Source organism: Mobula hypostoma, chromosome 1 (genome assembly GCF_963921235.1).
Source record: "Mobula hypostoma chromosome 1, sMobHyp1.1, whole genome shotgun sequence".
Taxonomy (NCBI): Eukaryota; Metazoa; Chordata; class Chondrichthyes; order Myliobatiformes; family Myliobatidae; genus Mobula; species Mobula hypostoma.
Window position 1 is genome coordinate 249,064,459 of NC_086097.1, and position 18,694 is coordinate 249,083,152.

Genomic DNA, 18,694 nt, shown 5'->3' on the forward strand with positions numbered 1-18,694 from the left:
GGAAGAAGCGCCTTACACTCCTTTGGTAGAGACATATCTCCACACTACTGCCCTTATGTTCTAAAGCAGAGCAGAAGATGCTGGAAATGCCCAGCAGGTCAGTCTGCATCTCTGGGAAGAGAAACCCCAAGCAGAGAGCTGGCTGTCTGGACGAAAGAATATACAACACAGAGCATAGGAAATTGCAGCACAGTTCGGGCAAGGACTTTTCTCAGGGCAAAAATGGTTAATATGAGAGGGGTATGATTTTAAGGCTATGGGGGAAAGTATAAGTGGGATGTCAGAGTTAAGCTCTTTACACAGAGAGTGGCGGGTGCTTTTGGCCCACAAGGTTGTCTCAGTCTTTTAACCTACTCTAGGATCAATCAAACTTTTCCCTCCATTTTACTTTCATCCATGTGTCTGTCAGAGTCCCTTAAATGTTATGATCTTGCACCTCATTGTTTACTTGCATTGCATTTTTTTGGTAGCCTTCTTCTGGGCAGTGTCTTTCCAAGACGAGTGACCCCATCCATTATAAATCCTCATCAGAGATTGTCTGCCTGGTGTCAGTGGTCACATAACCAGGACTTGTGATATTCACCAGCTGCTCATACGACCATCCACCATCTGCTCCCATGGCTTCACGTGACCATAATCAGGGGTGGGGGGTCTAGGATGATGCTATACCTTGCCCAAGGGTGACCTGCGGGCTAGTAGGGGGGAAGAGCGCCTTACACCTCCTTTGGTAGAGTCATATCTCCACCCCACCACCGTACCAATCTGCAGTAAAAATGTAGGAAAGATCCAACACTCTGACGGGGTGCAATGTGCATGTAGTGGAAGTGACTGTGAATAAAGTTAGCCCCACCATAAACTTAAGAGTGAAACCCCACACGTCCTGCGCACCCTGTCCACCAACCATAAGCAGCTGTGTCTGAACCTCATTCACACACACTGATATTAGCACTGAGCTATTTGAATTGAATTGACTGAGCTAACACTCACTCTATTGGTGAGGTTCTTGGTCTTGACCTTGACCTCGTTATATTTTTGGACCTTCACCTGTAGCGTTAAAATAAAAACATGTTATTTTAGTTTATTTATACAACACGGAAACTGACCCTTCCAACTTACTGCCCTGTTCACCCATGTGACCAGTTACCCCACTAACTTACACACACGAAAAAGTCCGCAGAGGCTGGAAATCCAGAGCCACACGCACAAAACGCTGGCGGAACTCAGCGGGCCAGGCAGCATCTGTGGAAATGAATAAACAGTCAACGTTTCAGGCCGAGTCCCTTCCTTGGGAATGAAAAGGTAGGGAGAGGGTTCCAGAGGAAAAAGCTGAAGGGGAGGACTAGCTGGAAGGTGACAGGTGAAGCCAGGTGAGCGGGAAAGGTAAAGGGCTGGAGAAGAAAGAATCTGATAGGAGAGGAGAGTGGACCATAGGAGGAAGGGATCCAGGGAGAAGTGATAGGCAGGTGAGAAGAGGTAAGAAGCCAGACTGGGAAATAGAAGAGGAGGGGAGAGGAAACCAGCAGGAGAAATCGATATTTAGAGCATCGGTTTACAGGCTACCCAGACGGAATATAAGGTATTGCTCCTCCAACCTGAGAGCGGCCTCATTGTGGCACAAGAGGAGACCACAGACCAACATGTCAGAACAGGAATGGGAATTGGAATTGAAACGTTTACCGACATGTCGGAATAGGAATGAACCTACCAACCTGTATGCCTTTCAAGTGTGGGAGGAAACCAGAGCACCTGGAAGAAACCCACGATGCCATGGTGAGAGCGTAGAAACTTCTTACAGACAGCGGTGGGAATTGAACCGGGATCGCTGGGGCTGTGCTACTGTACCACCTGAAGCAAGCTGTAAACTCAGTCAGCTCTGTCATGGGCACCAGCCTCTCCAGCATCCACGACATCTTCAAGGAATAACGCCTCAAAAAGGTGGCGTCCTTCACTAAGGACCCCATCACCCAGGAGATGTCCTCTTCTCATTGTTACATTCAGGGAGGAGGAACAGGAGCCTCAGCTTCTCAACAGAACTCACTCAGGTGTGATACCCTCACTGACCCTACACAACATCCTGTAAATGGTCTTTCCTGCTCTCCTTGTTCTGTTGATAATTACTGAGTCTGTTCATATGTTCACATTTATTTAAGTTTGATTATTGGCATGTTTGTACATGTGACCTTTCTGCTAATTGTTGATTGTTCATGGCTGTTTGCACTATTGTCCTGTAAACTGTTGGTTGCTATTGTGTTGTCTGTTATGGTATTGTCCTGTGTTTTATGCTTGACACCGAACAACTATCAATTCTGTTCTGATTCAGATAATCTGATTCTGATTCACCCTGTGTCTTGATGTTTTAGGTTATGAGGACACTCAGTCCTCGTTTATTGTCATTTAGAAATGCATGCATTAAAAAATGATACAACATTCCTCCAGAATGATGTCACAAGAAAACACAGGACAAACCAAGACTAAAACTGACAAAACCACATAATTATAACATATAGTTACAACAGTGCAAAGCAATACCATAATTTGATAAAGAGCAGACCATGGGCACGGTAAAAAAAAGTCTCAAAGTCCCGATACACCCATCATCTCACGCAGGCAGCAGAAGGGAGAAACTCTCCCTGCCATGAACCTCCAGGCCCTGCCAACTCGCCGATGCAGCACCATTGGAAGCACCCGACCGCAGCGGACTCTGAGTCCATCTGAAAACTTTGAGCCTCCAACCAGCCCCTCTGACACAGCCTCTCTGAGCACCATCCTCTGCCAAGTGCTTCAACCCCGCCCCGGCCGCTGAGCAACAAGCAAACCTGAGGACTCAGGGCCTTCTCCTCCGGAGATTCTGGCCCACACAGTAGCAGCAGCAGCGAATCAGGCATTTCAGAAGTTTCACCAGATGTTCCTCCATACTCTCATGTCCGTCTCCATCAAATCAGGATTGTGCACGGCACCCTACTTGACAAATAACAGACATCACCACTGGAGTGGCCGCTGCGAGCTGCGTTGCGCTGCCATCTTCCCACTGAGACAATGTACGTATGACAAATAAAGCTCGTCTTTATTAAGTTTCAGTTGTACATAAAGGGATTAAATAAAGGTAGTTTGTTTTTACATTTTTGGCACAGTAGTGACGTGGTTAGCACAAAGCTTTACCAGGTTCAACTCCGGCTGCTGTCTGTAAGGGGTTTGTGCGTTCTCCCCGTGGACTGCGTGGGGTTCCTCTGGGTGCTCTGGTTTCTTCCCACAGTCGTACACGAAGACGTACCGGTTGGTTAATTAGTCATTGTAAATTGTCCCTTGATTAGTCTAGGATTAGATCGGGGGCATTGCTGGGTGGCATGGCTTGAAAGGCCAGAAGGGCCTATGCTATGCTGTATCTCAATAAATCCATAAACAGAAATATTTAAGGAGAAGTGTCTTTCACAACATCGGGGTGTGCAAAAGCACTTGGTCTGCAGACAGTGCAAGAGATATAATAATCGATTTCTACTCAACAGTGGGCAAGTACCTCTGAGAAATGGCTGAGGGATATTACTGGCTGGAGTTCTTTTCAGTGTTTTAAATTGTATTATAGAATTTTTCAGATCCACTCAATAAAGGAAATGAGAACTTGATTTAAAGACTCATGAAAGAGGGCACTTCAAAGTTCAAAGTAAATTTATTATCTATATATATATATATATATATCACTTGAGATTCATTTTCTTGTGGGAATTCACAGTGGAACAAAGAAGTGAAAAAGAATCAGCAAAAACTGTGAAACTGTGTCTTATCTCCCCTCCAACTTCTGTCAGAACTGTCCCCCCACCACTGCTGTGTTCTGTGACACAGGGTCACAAGCTTCCAGATGAAGTGAGACGTTTGAGACCAAAGCAACACACACAAAATGCTGGAGGAACTCAGCAGGTCAGGCAACATCGATGGAAATTAATTAACAGTTGACATTTTGGGCCAAGACCCTGCTTCAGGACAGGAAAGGAAGGGGGAAGATGCCAGAATAAAAAGACGCTAGAATAAGAAGATGGGGAGGGTCGAAGGAGGATAAGCTGGCAGGTGAGAGGTGAAGCCAGGTGAGGGGGGAGGAGTGATGAGGTAAGAAACTGGGAGGTTTAGCTGGAAAAGGTAAGAGGCTGTAGGTGAAGGTGATAGGAGAAGTCAGACGGGTAGGTGAGACCAACAACATTGTCCACTTTTCATAGCTCAGGTTAGAGTCACAGAGTACTACAGTACAGAAACAGGCTCTTCAGCCCATCCAGACCCTGCTGAACTGTTATCCTGCCTCATCCCACTGACCTACACATGGACCATATCCCTCCATACCCCTCCCATCCATGTACCTATCCAAACTTCTCTTAATGTTGAAAATCAACCCACTACCACCACATTTACCAAATAGCCATTAAAAATATATTTGCTGAGTAGCAGTGTTGTTAGAAATATCTTTCACCCACACTCTGGGTCATCTGCTAACATCATCACATCTTTTTTTCTTTCCTATTCAGGGCCCCAGAGGACCCAAGGGTGACCTTGGTATTCCTGGATTTCCCGGAGTAAAGGTAGGTTCAATCATTGTCTTGTTGGAAAACCTCAGGAAAAGTAGGATGAGTATTTTCAAGAGTCATCATCATCATCATCATCACCATCATCATCATTATGTGCCATGTTGTATGACATGGGCAATCCTAATCTTTTGATGACCATGATTGTTCTAGGCAAATTTTTCTACAGAAGTGGTTTGCCATTGCCTTCTGGGCAGTGTCTTTACAAGGGGTTCTGCATAGGTACGTTCCAATGAGACAGGGAAAGGATGGTAGTGTACAAAGGCAGTTGTAAATCTAGTCAAGAAGAAAAGAAGAGTTTATGAAAGGTTCAAAAAACTAGGTAACGATAGAGATCTAGAAGATTATAAGGCTAGCAGGAAGGAGCTTAAGAACGAAATTAGGAGAGCCATAAGGGGCCATGGGAAGACCTTGGCAAGCAGGATTAAAGAAAATCCCAAGGCATTCTACAAGTATGTGAAGAGCACGATGATAAGATGTGAGAGAATAGGACCAATCAAGTGTGACAGTGGAAAAGTGTGTATGCAACCAGAGGAGATAGCAGAGGTACTTAATGAAAACTTTGCTTCAGTATTCACTACGGGAAAGGATCTTGGAGATTGTAGGGATGACTTGCAATGGACTGAAAAGCTTGAGCATGTAGATATTAAGAAAGAGGATGTGCTGGAGCTTTTGGAAAGCATCAAGTTGGATAAGTCACCGGGACCAGATAGGATGTACCCCAGGCTACTGTGGAAAGCAAGGGAAGAGAGGGCTGAGCCTCTGGCGATGATCTTTGCATCATCAATGAGGACGGGAGAGATTCCAGAAGATTGAAGGGCTGTGGATGTTGTTCCCTTATTCAAGAAAGGGAGAAGAGATAGTCTAGGAAATTATAGACCAGTGAGTCTTACTTCAGTGATTGGTAAGTTGATGGAGAAGATCCTGAGAGGCAGGATTTATGAACATTTGGAGAGGCATAATATGATTGAGAATAATCAGCATGGCTTTGTCAAAGGCAGGTTATGCCTTATGAGCCTGATTGAATTTTTTGAGGATGTGACTAAACACATTGATGAAGGTAGAGCAGTAGATGTAGTGTATATGGATTTCAGCAAGGCATTTGATTAGGTACCCCATGCAAGGCTTATTGAGAAACTAAGGAGGCATGGAATCCAAGGGGACATTGCCTTGTGGATCCAGAACTGGCTTGCCCACAGAATGCAAAGAATGATTTTAGATGGGTAATATTCTGCATGGAGTTGGTGACCAGTTGTGTGCCTCAGGGATCTGTTCTGGGTCCTTACTCTTTGTGATTTTTATAAATGACCTGGATGAGGAAGTGGGAGGATGGGTTAGTAAATTTGCTGATGACACAAAGGTTGGGGGTGTTGCGGATAGTGTGGATTGTGAATTATGAGGGGTATAGGTGGGGCTTTTTCAGCTGAGGTTGGGTTGAGATCAAGAGCCGAAAGATAATGTTGCAGCTTTATAGGACCCTGGTCAGACCCCATTTGGAGTACTGTGCTCAGTTCTGGTCGCCTCACTACAGGAAAGACGTGGAAACCATAGAAAGGGTGCAGAGGAGATTTACAAGGATGTTGCCTGGATTGGGGAGCATGCCTTATGAGAATAGGTTGAGTGAACCCGGCCTTTTCTCCTTGGAGTGACGGAGGATGAGAGATGACCTGATAGAGATGTACAAGATAATGAGAGGCATTGATCGTGTAGATAGTCAGAGGCTTTTCCCCAGGGCTGAAATGGCTAGAACGAGAGAGTACAGTTTTAAGGTGCTTTGAAGCAGGTACAGAGGAGATGTCAGGGGTAAGTTTTTATGCAGAGAGTAGTGAGTGCGTGGAACGGGCTGCCAACGATGGTGGTGGAGGCGGATATGGTAGGGTCTTTTAAGAGATTCCTGGATAGGTACATGGAGCTTAGAGAAATAGAGGGTAATGTATAATCCTAGGTAATTTCGAAGATAAGGACGTAGCTCCAAATGTTGATCCACACTCTAAGCTCATCCGCCTTATTCATGATACTCCTCTCATTAAAATAGACACATCTCAAACCGTTGGTCTGAGTGCGTCCTTTCTCTATCACCTGCTTATCCTCCCTCTCGCACCGTCTCCAAGCTTTCTCTATTTGTGAGTCAACCTCCCTTTCCTCTGTAACTTCAATTTGGTTCCCACCCCCTCCACCCCCGCAATTCTAGTTTAAACTCTCCCCAGTAGCCTTAGCAAACCTCCCCGCCAGGATATTGGTCCCCCTTGGGATTCAAGTGTAACCCATCCTTTTTGTACAGATCACACCTGCCCAAAAGAGGTCCCAATGATCCAGAAATCTGAATCTCTGCCCCCTGCTCCAATCCCTCAGCCACGCATTTATCCTCCACCTCATCCTATTCCTATACTCACTGTCACGTGGCACAGGCAGTAATCCTGAGATTACTACCTTTGCAGCCCTACTCAACTTCCTTCCTAACCCCCTGTAGTCTGTTTTCAGGACCTCCTCCCTTTTCCTCCCTATGTTGTTGGTACCAATGTGTACCACAACTTCTGGCTGTTCACTTTCCCACTTCAAGATATCGTGGACACGATCAGAGACATCCCGGACCCTGGCACCTGGGAGGCAAACTACCAACTGCGTTTCTTTCCTGTATCCACAGAATCACCTGTCTGACCCCCTAACTATAGAGTCCCCTGTCACTGCTGCCATCCTCTTCCTTTCCCTACCCTTCTGAGCCACAGGGCCAGACTCCGTGCCAGAGGCACGACCACTGTTGCTTCCCCCAGGTAGGTCGCTCCCCCCAACAGTACTCAAGCAGGAGTACTTACTGTCAAGGGGTACAGTCACTGGGGTACTCTCTAGTATCTGACTCCTGCCCTTCTCACTCCTGACTGTTACCCAGTTATCTGTCTCCCCAGGCCCTGGTGTGACTACCTGCCTATAGCTCCTATCTATCACCTCCTCACTTTCCCTGACCAGACAAAGGTCATCGAGCTGCATCTTCAGTTCCCTAATGTGGTCCCTAAGGAGCTTCAGCTCGATGCACCTGATGCAGATGTGGCTGTCCGGGAGGCTGGGAGTCTCCCACACCTCCCACATCTGACACCGAGCACAGAAAACCGGCCTCACACACGTACTTTCTGTCTGTATTCTACACAGGCAATCTACCTTGCCTCGACCCGTTATCGCCGAAGCCCCATTGAGCCAAAGCCTTCCTACTCTGTCTCCCTTTATTTCGACGCCCGCTTCTCGGACGCCCACTGTATAAATCTGTCTTCTTTTTAAACTCTTCTCGCCCTTCTCACTGGCTGATGTCCATGCGCTTGCGCAGTCGTGCCCAGTTCAATCCACTGAAGTAAAACAATAAGGTCTTTTAAGAGACTCCTGGATAGGTACATGGAGCTTAGAAAAATAGAGGGTTATGGGTAAGCCTGGGAGTTCTAAGGTAAGGACATGTTCAGCACAGCTTTGAGGGCCAAAGGACCTGTATTGTGCTGTAGGTATTCTATGTTTCTGTTTCTATATTTGTCCACATGAAGAGGAGAGCGAGTTTATAAAGCTGGCGGGAGCAAAGGATGATGGGAATGGTAGGGTGGAGCGCCATGGGAGAGGTGTGGGACAGGTGGCAGTGAAAGAGTGCCAGGGGCAGGGGGTGGCATGGGTGTAGACACACCAGCCCTGAGACACCGGGCAAGATCATTTCATTCCAAACAAATGGATTATTGATCATTACAAAATATCTTTCTGGTGCTTTCTGCTCCCTCTTCTTTCCCTTCCCCTTTTTCCAACCATGATTCCCTACTCCCTGTCCCCTTCCCACTCTCAGTCCACAATCGATACCCGTATCAGAATCAGGTTTATCATCACTCCCATATGTCATGAAATTTGTTGTTTTGTTGCGCCAACAGTACAGTGCATTATGTAAAATTATTGTAATACTATACAATAGTCTTTGGCACCCTAGCTATACATGTATGCTTCAGACTATTGGACAGTACTGTATAACCTCTAGTTACATAGAAACATAGAAAACCAACAGCACAATACAGGCCCTTCAGCCCACAATGCTGTGCCAAACATGAACTCACTTTAGAAATTACCTAGGGTTACCCATAGCCCTCTATTTTTCTAAGCTCCATGTACCTATCCAGGAGACTTAAAAGACCCCTATCGTAACCGCCTCCACCACCATTGCCGGCAGCCCATTCCACACACTCACCACTCTCTGAGTAAAAAAACTTACCCCTGATATCTCTTCTGTACCTACTTCCGAGCACCTTAAAACTATGCCCTCTCATGTTAGCCACTTCAGCCCTAGGAAAAAGCCTCTGACTAACCACACGATCAATGCCTCTCATCGTCTTATACACCTCTATCAGGTCACCCAGAAGGCCAAATTCACTCAAGCTATTCTCATAAGACATGCTCCCCAATCCAGGCAACATCCTTGTAAATCTCCTCTGCACCCTTTCTATGGTTTCCACATTCTTCCTGTAGTGAGGCGACCAGAACTGAGCACAGTACTCCAAGTGGGGTCTGACCAGGGTCCTGTACAGCTGCAACATTACCTCTCGGCTCTTGATCTCAACCCAACCTCAGTAGAAAAAGCCCCTTCCATACCCCTCATAACGTTGTATACCTCCATCGAATCTCCCCTCATTCTCCTGCGCTCCAAGGAACGAAGTCCAAACCTGTTCAACACTTCCCTCTAACTCAGGTCCTCAAGTCCCAGCAACATTCTTGCCAATTGTGTTGCTCCAGGTTTCCAGCATCTGCAGAATCTTTTGTGTTTACTTTTTAAACCTTCAATCACTATCTACTCTCTTTCCAAAAGATCTTATCTTCAGGGCATAAAGATGCATGTGAGTTTGCTTGGGCCTTATTGACAGGAATTAGTACAATTTATTTTCTTCAATAGCTCATCGCTATTCGTAGATGGTGAGAGAGAGGGATTGTATGACACCCCCTCCCACCCCCGTCACTTCTGATGGCCCGCATCTTAGGCAGCTGAAGAAATCGTTGCCAACACACTCAAAATGCTGGAGGAACTCAGCAGGTCAGGCAGCACCTATGGAAATGAATATACAGTCGACGTCTCAGCCCAAGTGCCTTCTTCAGGACAGAGAGGGAAGGGGGAAGATGCCAGAATAAGAATGTGGGGAGTGGGGAAAGAGGCTAGCTGGAAGATGACAGGTGAAGCCAGGTGGGTGGGTAAGGTCAAGGGCTGGAGAAGAAGGAATCTGATGGGAGAGGAGGGTGGAATTTGGGAGAAAAGGAAGGGGGAGGAGAATAGAAGTAGTTACAGTGTTGGATCAGATCTTCTAAAATCTCCTCATCACTGAAAATCTTTTGTGCCTCCTGTTCTTTCTAACCCTTTTAACAGAGAAACATAGAAATCTACAGCATATTACAGGCCCTTTGGCCCACAATGTTATGCTGACCATGTAACCTATAGAATTTCCCTTCTGCATAGCCCTCTATTTTTCTAAGCTCTATGTACCTATCTAAGAGGTTCTTAAAAGACCCTATTATATCCACTTCCACCACCGTCACTGACAGTGCATTCCTCGCATCCACCACTCTCCGTGTGAAAACCAGCCTTGATATCCCCTCTGTAAATATTTTCAAGCGCCTTAACACCATTCCCCCTCGTTTTAGCCACTTCAGCCCTGGAAAAATGCCTCTCATCATCTTATACATTTCTATCAGGTCACATCTCATCCTCTATTGCTCCAAGGAGAAAAGGCCAAGTTCACTCAACCTGCTTTCATCAGGCACACTCTCCAATCCAGGCAACATCCTTGTAAATCTCCTCTGCACTCTCTCTATAAGTGTCCTCCCTGCCAGCAATGTAGATGATAAGCCGGCCTGCACAGATCCACATGTAGGCTTTCACCATTTTTGCATCCTCTTGTTACATCAGACTCCTTATTTTGTTTTGACTGCAGGGTGAAAAGGGTGAGCCTGGAGGTATTTTGGCCACAGATACCTCAATGCTGGCCTTGTCAGTAAAAGGTGAAAAGGTGAGTGTAGCAGATGGTGGAAGGGGAATTTAATTGTCTGTTGATTAAACCAAGATTGTTTGATGCTTTAAATCCTGGCGAATCACGTAATTAGAATGTATCTTGGCTATTGATCACTAATCCTGACTATTTATCATCCAATTATAACTTGGCTTGATCACTGCTCATCACTTTCCCAGGCAATAGATCACATAATTGTAACTCATCTTGGCTATTGATCACTTACTCATCATTTAACCTGGCTGTTGATTATTTCATGATAACTTATCTGGAATCAGAGTCAGAAATCAGGTTTAATATCACTGGCATATGTCATGAAATATGTTGCCATGCCGCAGCTGTATAACCACAAAAATTGTAAACTACAGTAAGAAGTGTTTAGATTTTTTAAAGTTGTTAAACAAGCGGTGCAGAAAGGGAGAGAAAAGACAAAGTAGCAAGATATCGTTCGAGGTGAGCAACGTCCATTCAGAGATCTGCTGGAGCGGGGAAAAGCTGTTCCTGAATCGTTAAGGAAATGATCACTTATATTGGCTATTGTTCACACAGTTATAACTTACCTTAGTTATTGATCACTTATCCCGGTTATTGATCATGTAATTAATTATATTTTATCTTCCTCACAGGGTCAACGTGGCCCGCAAGGACCCTCTGGGCCTCTGGTAGGAAGTCTTTACACATTGGACTTTCCTTTTCTGCATGAGTTATGATTTGAATTGTAGATTATAATGCCCCTCTTACTGGGACTTCATATTAATTATGGGAGTTTCAGAAGGCACCACACAGATTTGCCCAGATGCTATTGGGGTGAAGTTTCATGCAGTGAGGGTGGGGAAGATCAACTCAGACCCCTGATGATGATGAAGAAGATACCTTAGACCCATAGGCTATTTGGCCCATCAAGTCTGCTCCACCATTTCAGCTGGCTGATCCATTCTCGCCAATCTGCCTTCTCCCCGTATCCCTTCATGACCTGACTAATCAAGAACGTATCAACCTCTGCCTTAAATATATTCAATGACTTGGCCTCCACTGCCATCTGTGGCAATGAATTCCACAGATTCACCACCCTCTGGCTAAAGAAATTCCTCCACATCTCTGTTCTGAATGGACATCCCTCTATTCTGAGGCTGTGTCCTTTGAGGCTGGTGATCTTATGGAAGAATTCAAAATAATCATAAGAGATAGGAGCAGAATTAGGCCATTTGGCCCATTGAGTCTGTTCTGCCATTTCATCAGGTCTAATCCATTTTTCCTCTAAGCCCCAATCTCCTGCCTTCTCCCTGTAATCTTTGATGCCCTGACTAACTAAGAACCTTACTGTTGCAATATACATTTCACTATATGTTTCGATGTACATGTGATAAATAAATGAATCTGAACTCTGATTCTGAGGGAGGGACGAAATGGAAATGCTCTGTGTTTCCCCAAGCAAGGGCCTAAAGGAGGGGGAGGCAAGTGATTAGGACGATCTCAGAGCAGCATTTAACTATGTATTCATTTGAAAATACGGCTGCATGTTTATTTCTTCTCAAACAACAGAGATTGTTTCTTGTGTCCTGACTGGAATCAAATGGAGGGTGTGACGCAATGTCTTGTCTCTTGGACTTGTTTTGTAGGGGCCGATGGGGCATCAAGGGCCAAAAGGAGAGCTTGGTTTTCCAGGCAGACATGTAAGTTCAAAAGCATTACAGAGAGAAAAAAACAACATGAAATATTCAGAGCAGATAAATAAATAATCAGTGGATGTGTTTTGTTTTTGCAGGGTCGCCCAGGCATAAATGGTAGAAAGGGTCAGAAAGGTGAACCAGCATTAACTCCCGTGGTACGAGTGCTCTGATGAAATCTAATCAGAGCAGTTTATATTTCTCTTGATCTATGCGTCTCTCGAGAGATTATGGATAAAGACTGGCGAGTATATCATTCATACTGTGCAGGAATCGCACACTTTCCTGGGAGGCTAGCAGTTCAGATGCATGCTTCATCCATGAGATTTACAGCCTCACTAATCGATATTTTTTGACATATCTCACTCCCTTTTGAACAACATTCATTGCCTCCTCTTGCCAACAGCTCTCCCTCTCTTGCCAACAAATTTCCCTCTCTCATCAACAGATTTCCCCTCTCTCACCAGCAGCTCTCCCCATCTCACCAGCAGCTCTCCCTCTCTCACCAACAGATCCCCCTCTCTCCCCAGCAGCTCTCTCCCCTCACCAACAGATCTCCCCTCTCTCACCAGCCCCTCTCCCCTCACCAGCAGCTCTCCCCCTCACCAGCAGCTCTCCCCCCTCTCACCAACAGCTCTCTCCCTCCCACCAGCAGCTCTTCTCCTCTCACCAGCAGGTATCTCCCTCTCACCAGCAGCTCTCCCCCTCTCACCAACAGATCTCCCCCTCTCACCAGCAGCTCTTCTCCCTCTCACCAGCAGCTCTTCTCCCCTCACCAGCAGCTCTCCCCTCTCACCAGCAGCTCTCCCCTCTCACCAGCAGCTCTCCCCTCTTACCAGCAGGTATCCCCCTCTCGCCAGCAGCTCTCCCCCCACTCGCCAGCAGCTCTCCCCCTCTCACCAACAGATCTCCCCCTCTCACCAACAGATCTCCCCCTCACCAACAGCTCTCCCCCTCTCACCAGCAGCTCTCCCCCTCTCACCAACAGATCTCCCCCTCTCACCAACAGATCTCCCCCTCTCACCAGCAGCTCTTCTCCCTCTCACCAGCAGCTCTTCTCCCTCTCACCAGCAGCTCTTCTCCCTCTCACCAGCAGCTCTTCTCCCTCTCACCAGCAGCTCTTCTCCTCCTCACCAGCAGCTCTCCCCTCTCACCAGCAGTTCTCCCTCTCATCAGCAGCTCTTCTCCCTCTCACCAACAGCTCTCCCCCCTCTCGTCAACAGCTCTCCCCCGTCTCGCCAACAGCTCTCTCCCTCTCACCAGCAGCTCTTCTCCCTCTCACCAGCAGGTATCCCCCTCTCACCAACAGATCTCCCCCTCTCACCAACAGTTCTCCCCCCTCACCAGCAGCTCTCCCCATCTCACCAGCAGCTCTCCCCCTCTCACCAGCAGCTCTCCCCTCTCACCAGCAGCTCTCCCCTCTCACCAGCAGGTATCCCCCTCTCGCCAGCAGCTCTCCCTCCACTCGCCAGCAGCTCTCCCCCTCTCACCAACAGATCTCCCCCTCTCACCAGCAGCTCTTCTCCCTCTCACCAGCAGCTCTTCTCCTCCTCGCCAGCAGCTCTCCCCTCTCACTAGCAGTTCTCCCTCTCATCAGCAGCTCTTCTCCCCTCACCAGCAGCTCTCCCCCTCTCACCAGCAGCTGTTCTCCCCTCACCAGCAGCTCTCCCCACTGTCGCCAACAACTCTCTCCCTCTCACCAGCAGCTCTTCTCCCTCTCACCAACAGGTATCCCCCTCACCAGCAGGTATCCCCCTCTCACGAGCAGCTCTCCCCCCTCTCACCAGCAGCTCTCCCTCTCACCAGCAGCTCTCCCCCTCTCACCAGCAGTTCTTCTCCCTCTCACCAGCAGCTCTCCCCCTCACCAGCAGCACTCCCCCTCGCCAGCAGCTCTCCCCCTCTCACCAGCAGCTCTTCTCCCCCTCACCAGCAGCTCTCCCCTCTCACCAACAGATCTCCCTCTCTCACCAGCAGCTCCCCCTCTCACCAGCAGCTCTCCCCCCTCACCAGCAGCTCTTCTCCCTCTCACCAGCAGCTCTCCACCTCTCACCAGAAGCTCTCCCCCTCACCAGCAGCACACACCCCTCACCAGCAGCTCTCCCCCTCTCACCAGCAGCTTTTCTCCCTCTCACCAACAGCTCTCCCCCCTCTCGCCAACAGCTCTCCCTCTCACCAGCAGCTCTTCTCCCTCTCACCAGCAGGTATCCCCCTCTCACCAACAGATCTCCCCCTCTCACCAACAGTTCTCCCCCCTCACCAGCAGCTCTCCCCATCTCACCAGCAGCTCTCCCCCTCTCACCAACAGATCCCCCCTCTCACCAGCAGCTCTTCTCCCTCTCACCAGCAGCTCTTCTCCCCTCACCAGCAGCTCTCCCTCTCACCAGCAGCTCTCCCCTCTCACCAGCAGGTATCCCCCTCTCGCCAACAGCTCTCTCCCTCTCACCAGCAGCTCTCTCCCTCTCACCAACAGCTCTCTCCCTCTCACCAGCAGCTCTTCTCCCTCTCACCAGCAGGTATCCCCCTCACCAGCAGGTATCCCCCTCTCACGAGCAGCTCTCCCCCCTCTCACCAGCAGCTCTCCTCCTGTCACCAGCAGCTCTCCCCCTCACCAACAGATCTCCCCTCTCACCAGCAGCTCTTCTCCCTCTCACCAGCAGCTCTCCCCCTCTCACCAGCAGTTCTTTTCGCTCTCACCAGCAGCTCTCCCCCTCACCAGCAGCACTCTCCCCTCACCAGCAGCTCTCCCCCTCTCACCAGCAGCTCTTCCCCTCACCAGCAGCTCTTCTCCCTCTCACCAGCAGCTCTTCCCCTCACCAGCAGCTCTCCCCTCTCACCAACAGATCTCCCTCTCTCACCAGCAGATCCCCCTCTCACCAGCAGCTCTCTCCCCTCACCAGCAGCTCTTCTCCCTCTCACCAGCAGCTCTCCACCTCTCACCAGCAGCTCTCCCCCTCACCAGCAGCTCTCCCCATCTCACCAGCAGCTCTCCCCCTCTCACCAGCAGCTCTTCCCCCTCACCAGCAGCTCTTCTCCATCTCACCAGCAGCTCTCCACCTCTCACCAGCAGCTCTCCCCCCTCACCAGCAGCACTCCCCCCCCGCGCCAGCAGCTCTCCCCCTCTCACCAGCAGCTCTTCTCCCCTCACCAGCAGCTCTCCCCTCTCACCAACAGACCTCCCCTTCTCTCACCAACAGATCTCCCCCTCTCACCAGCAGCTTTCTCCCTTTCACACAAGTTTCACACCTGGTGAAAATATTGAACTGAAGTGAGGATTTAGCCTAACCCTTGTCCATATCTCAGCTTATGTTAAAAATTCTAGTTCAAGTTTATTGTCATTCGACTATAGACGTGTACGGCAAAAGGAAATTTTTTTCCTCTGGCGCCGAGTACAGAGCTCAGTCTCTAAATTCACAGACAACAATATAGTTACAATACAGCACATTTTGTTATGATAAAGTACATATGGTCAAACTATATATGCTGTAAATAACTATAAGTCATAACAGTAGAATTAGGTCATTCAGCCCATCTAATCTGCTGCACCATTCCATCAAGGTTTATTTGCTATCCTTCTCAACACTATTCTCCCTGCAACCTTTGACGGCCAAACTATCAGCTTCCATTTTAAATATGCCCACCTCCACAGCCATCTGTACCAATAAGTTCCACAAGTTCACCCCACCCCCTTGGCTAAAGAAATTCCTCCTCATCTCCATTCTAAAGGGTCATCCTTGTCTTCTGAGGCTGTGCCCTCTGGTTCTCAACTTCTCCACTATAGGACACAAACTCTCCACATCCACTCTCTCTAGGCCTTTCAATATTCAATAGGTTTCAATGAGATCCCCCCCTCACTCATCTAAACTCCAGTGAAGAACAGGCCCAGAGCTATCGAGCGCTACGTTAACCCTTCCATTCCCATGGTCATTCTCGTGAACTTGCTCTGACCCTCTCCAATGCTAGCACATCCTGTCTTTGATAAGGAGTCCAAAACCTCACATGCCTAGAAAAAATGTTGAACTTAATTAAAATTTTTGACTTCCCATTATCCATACCTCAGGTTATGTTAGAAATGAAGATCAATTAAGAATCCAGATGGTTAGAATTACCTTTTTTTTCATGGAATTGTGTGGATAGTGCCATTTTTGGAGATTGAAGTCCTCTCTCTGACATCCCTCCTATCTTTTCCTCCAATCAGCTTAAAATTAGCCATTAACCCTGGGAAAAAGCCTCTGGCTGTTGACTCTTATTTATTCCTCTTATCATTTTGTACACCTGTATCAAGTCACCTCTCATCCTCCTTCAGTCCAAAGAGAAAACACCAAGCTTGCTCAACCTATCTCCGTGAGATACTGTACGCTCTCTAATCCAAGCAGCATCCTAGTAAATCTCTTCTGCACCCTCTCTAAAGCCGTCTCATCCTTCCTGTAATGAGGCGACCAGAACTAAACACAATACTTCCTTATTCCTCTCCATAGTTGCTGCCTGACCTGCTAAGTTCCTCCAGGATTTTGTGTGTGTTTTATTCTCAGGCTTTCTTTACTGTTTAATAAAGGTGAATATGTCTGATAGAACATAGATCTTCAAACAGTGCAGGACCTTTGGCCCTCAAAGTTGTGTCAACCTTCAAGATCAATCTAATTCTTCCCTCCACATGCCCTCCGTTTTTCTATCATTCATGTGCCTATTCAAAAGTCTCTTAAGTATCGCTAATAGGTTGCCCTCTACCACCAGGGAACCCCATACACCCACCACTCTCTGGGTAAAAAACCTACCCCTCACATCCCCTCCTATACTTTCCCCCAATCATCTGAAAATTATGTTCTTTTATTTTACCATTTTCTACCCTGGGGAAAAAGTCTCTGGCTGTCCACTGCATCTATGGCTCTTATCATCTTGTACATGTTGGTCACCACTCATCTTCCTTCATTCCAAAGATAAAAGCCCTAGCTCACTCAACCTTTCCCCATAAGACATGCTCTTTAGTCCAGGTAGCATCCTAGTAAATCTCCTCTGAACCGTCTCTAAAGCTTCCACATTCTATAATGATGCGACCAAAACTGGACACAATACTCCCTTATTCCCTCCATAGATGCTGCCTGACCTGCAGAGTTCCTCCAGCGTTTTGTGTGTGGATTTTCAGTTTCTGCAGAACCTCGGGTGATTACAAAACTCTTAAGTGTGGTCTAACCAGGATTTTATAGAGATGCGGCATTATCTGTGGCCCTTGTACTCTACTTCGTTTCAGTCATCTCGGTCCTTTAGTATCAGAGAATCTATACAGTATACAACTTGAAATTTGTACTCTTCACAGACATCCACAAAAACAAGAGACCCCATAGAATGAATCAAAGCTCCCAAAGTCCCTCCTCCCCCACCCTCCGCACGAGCAGGAGCAAAATGTGATTGCATTCTCTATGCCAAGAGTTGAGAAGGAGACTGTCATTCTTAGTCAAAAGACTAACAGAAAAACCAATCATCTGATTCCATTTTCAGAGCCCTGTTGGGTCTCCTGGACCTCCAGGTCCTCCAGGTCCTCCGGGAATTCCAGGACATCCTGGTCGGATTCTCAACATAAAAGGAGTAAGTTATTTCTTCACTTCTTTGGATTGCTCGTCTTTCTCTGTATTGTTCTTTTCCCATTTGGTGGTCTGATTTTTTTTAAATCACCTCTGTGTTCACTTGTTTTTAATTGCCAATTCGCTTTCCTTCAACTTTGAATAGACAGTTTTTCCAGTTCCTCCCAGGCCGCACTGCAAAATGCCCGTAAGTGTAATGAAGAATACATTGTCATGTTTTGGTATTGCAGTTCCTTTTGACAAATGGAAGCCCAACATTTTGGTAACCCAGCCGTGAGCGTATGCTTGGTCTTCTGTTCATTAATAATCCCTGAGACCCTTTTCTTTCTGCCTGTGCTTGTCCTGAATGCTACAACTTACATGCTTAACACTCCAAAAGTAAGTATTCATTTCTTATTAAAACTGGACCAGTTACTGACTTCAGACATGTTGTCTTGTGTCTTAACATAATTGTGAAGATGTGAACAGCCTTTGGAAATGTGCTTGTCTTGTGCAGCCAGGAGTACTGTCTCATGAAATGCACATCACAGGAGGAAATGCTATGGCCAAGATGCCATTTCAGCATAACGTTGAACCAAGAACAGTACAGCACAGTACTGGCCCTTCGGCCCACAATGATCTGCTGACCTTTTAACCTACTCTACAAAGTACATTTATTATCAAAGTTCATATATGTCACCATATACAACCCTGCAATTTGCTTTATTGCAGGCATTCTCAGTAAATCCAATAACCATAATAGAATCAATGGAAGGCCTTACCCAACAGAACAGACAAACAACCAATGTGCAAAAGACAACAAACTGTTCAAATACGAAAGAAATAATAATAATAAGTAATAACTATGGAGAACATGAGATGAGGAGTCCTTGAAAGAG

General features: G+C 47.2%; 1 protein-coding gene across 3 annotated transcripts in view; it reads left to right on the forward strand.

The window, feature by feature from the left end:
- LOC134356188 (collagen alpha-1(XV) chain-like) overlaps positions 1 to 18,694 on the forward strand; it is a 342,799-nt gene that overhangs the window by 274,087 nt on the left and 50,018 nt on the right. For 2 of the 3 annotated variants that reach the window (XM_063066926.1, XM_063066907.1), the window contains 7 exons: positions 4,509 to 4,562; positions 10,499 to 10,573; positions 11,200 to 11,235; positions 12,193 to 12,246; positions 12,339 to 12,398; positions 17,734 to 17,820; positions 17,962 to 18,003. In XM_063066926.1, coding sequence (XP_062922996.1) covers positions 4,509 to 4,562; positions 10,499 to 10,573; positions 11,200 to 11,235; positions 12,193 to 12,246; positions 12,339 to 12,398; positions 17,734 to 17,820; positions 17,962 to 18,003 — 408 coding nt within the window. The remainder of the gene's footprint in view (positions 1 to 4,508; positions 4,563 to 10,498; positions 10,574 to 11,199; positions 11,236 to 12,192; positions 12,247 to 12,338; positions 12,399 to 17,733; positions 17,821 to 17,961; positions 18,004 to 18,694) is intronic. The other variant, XM_063066918.1, reaches the window with a different exon arrangement.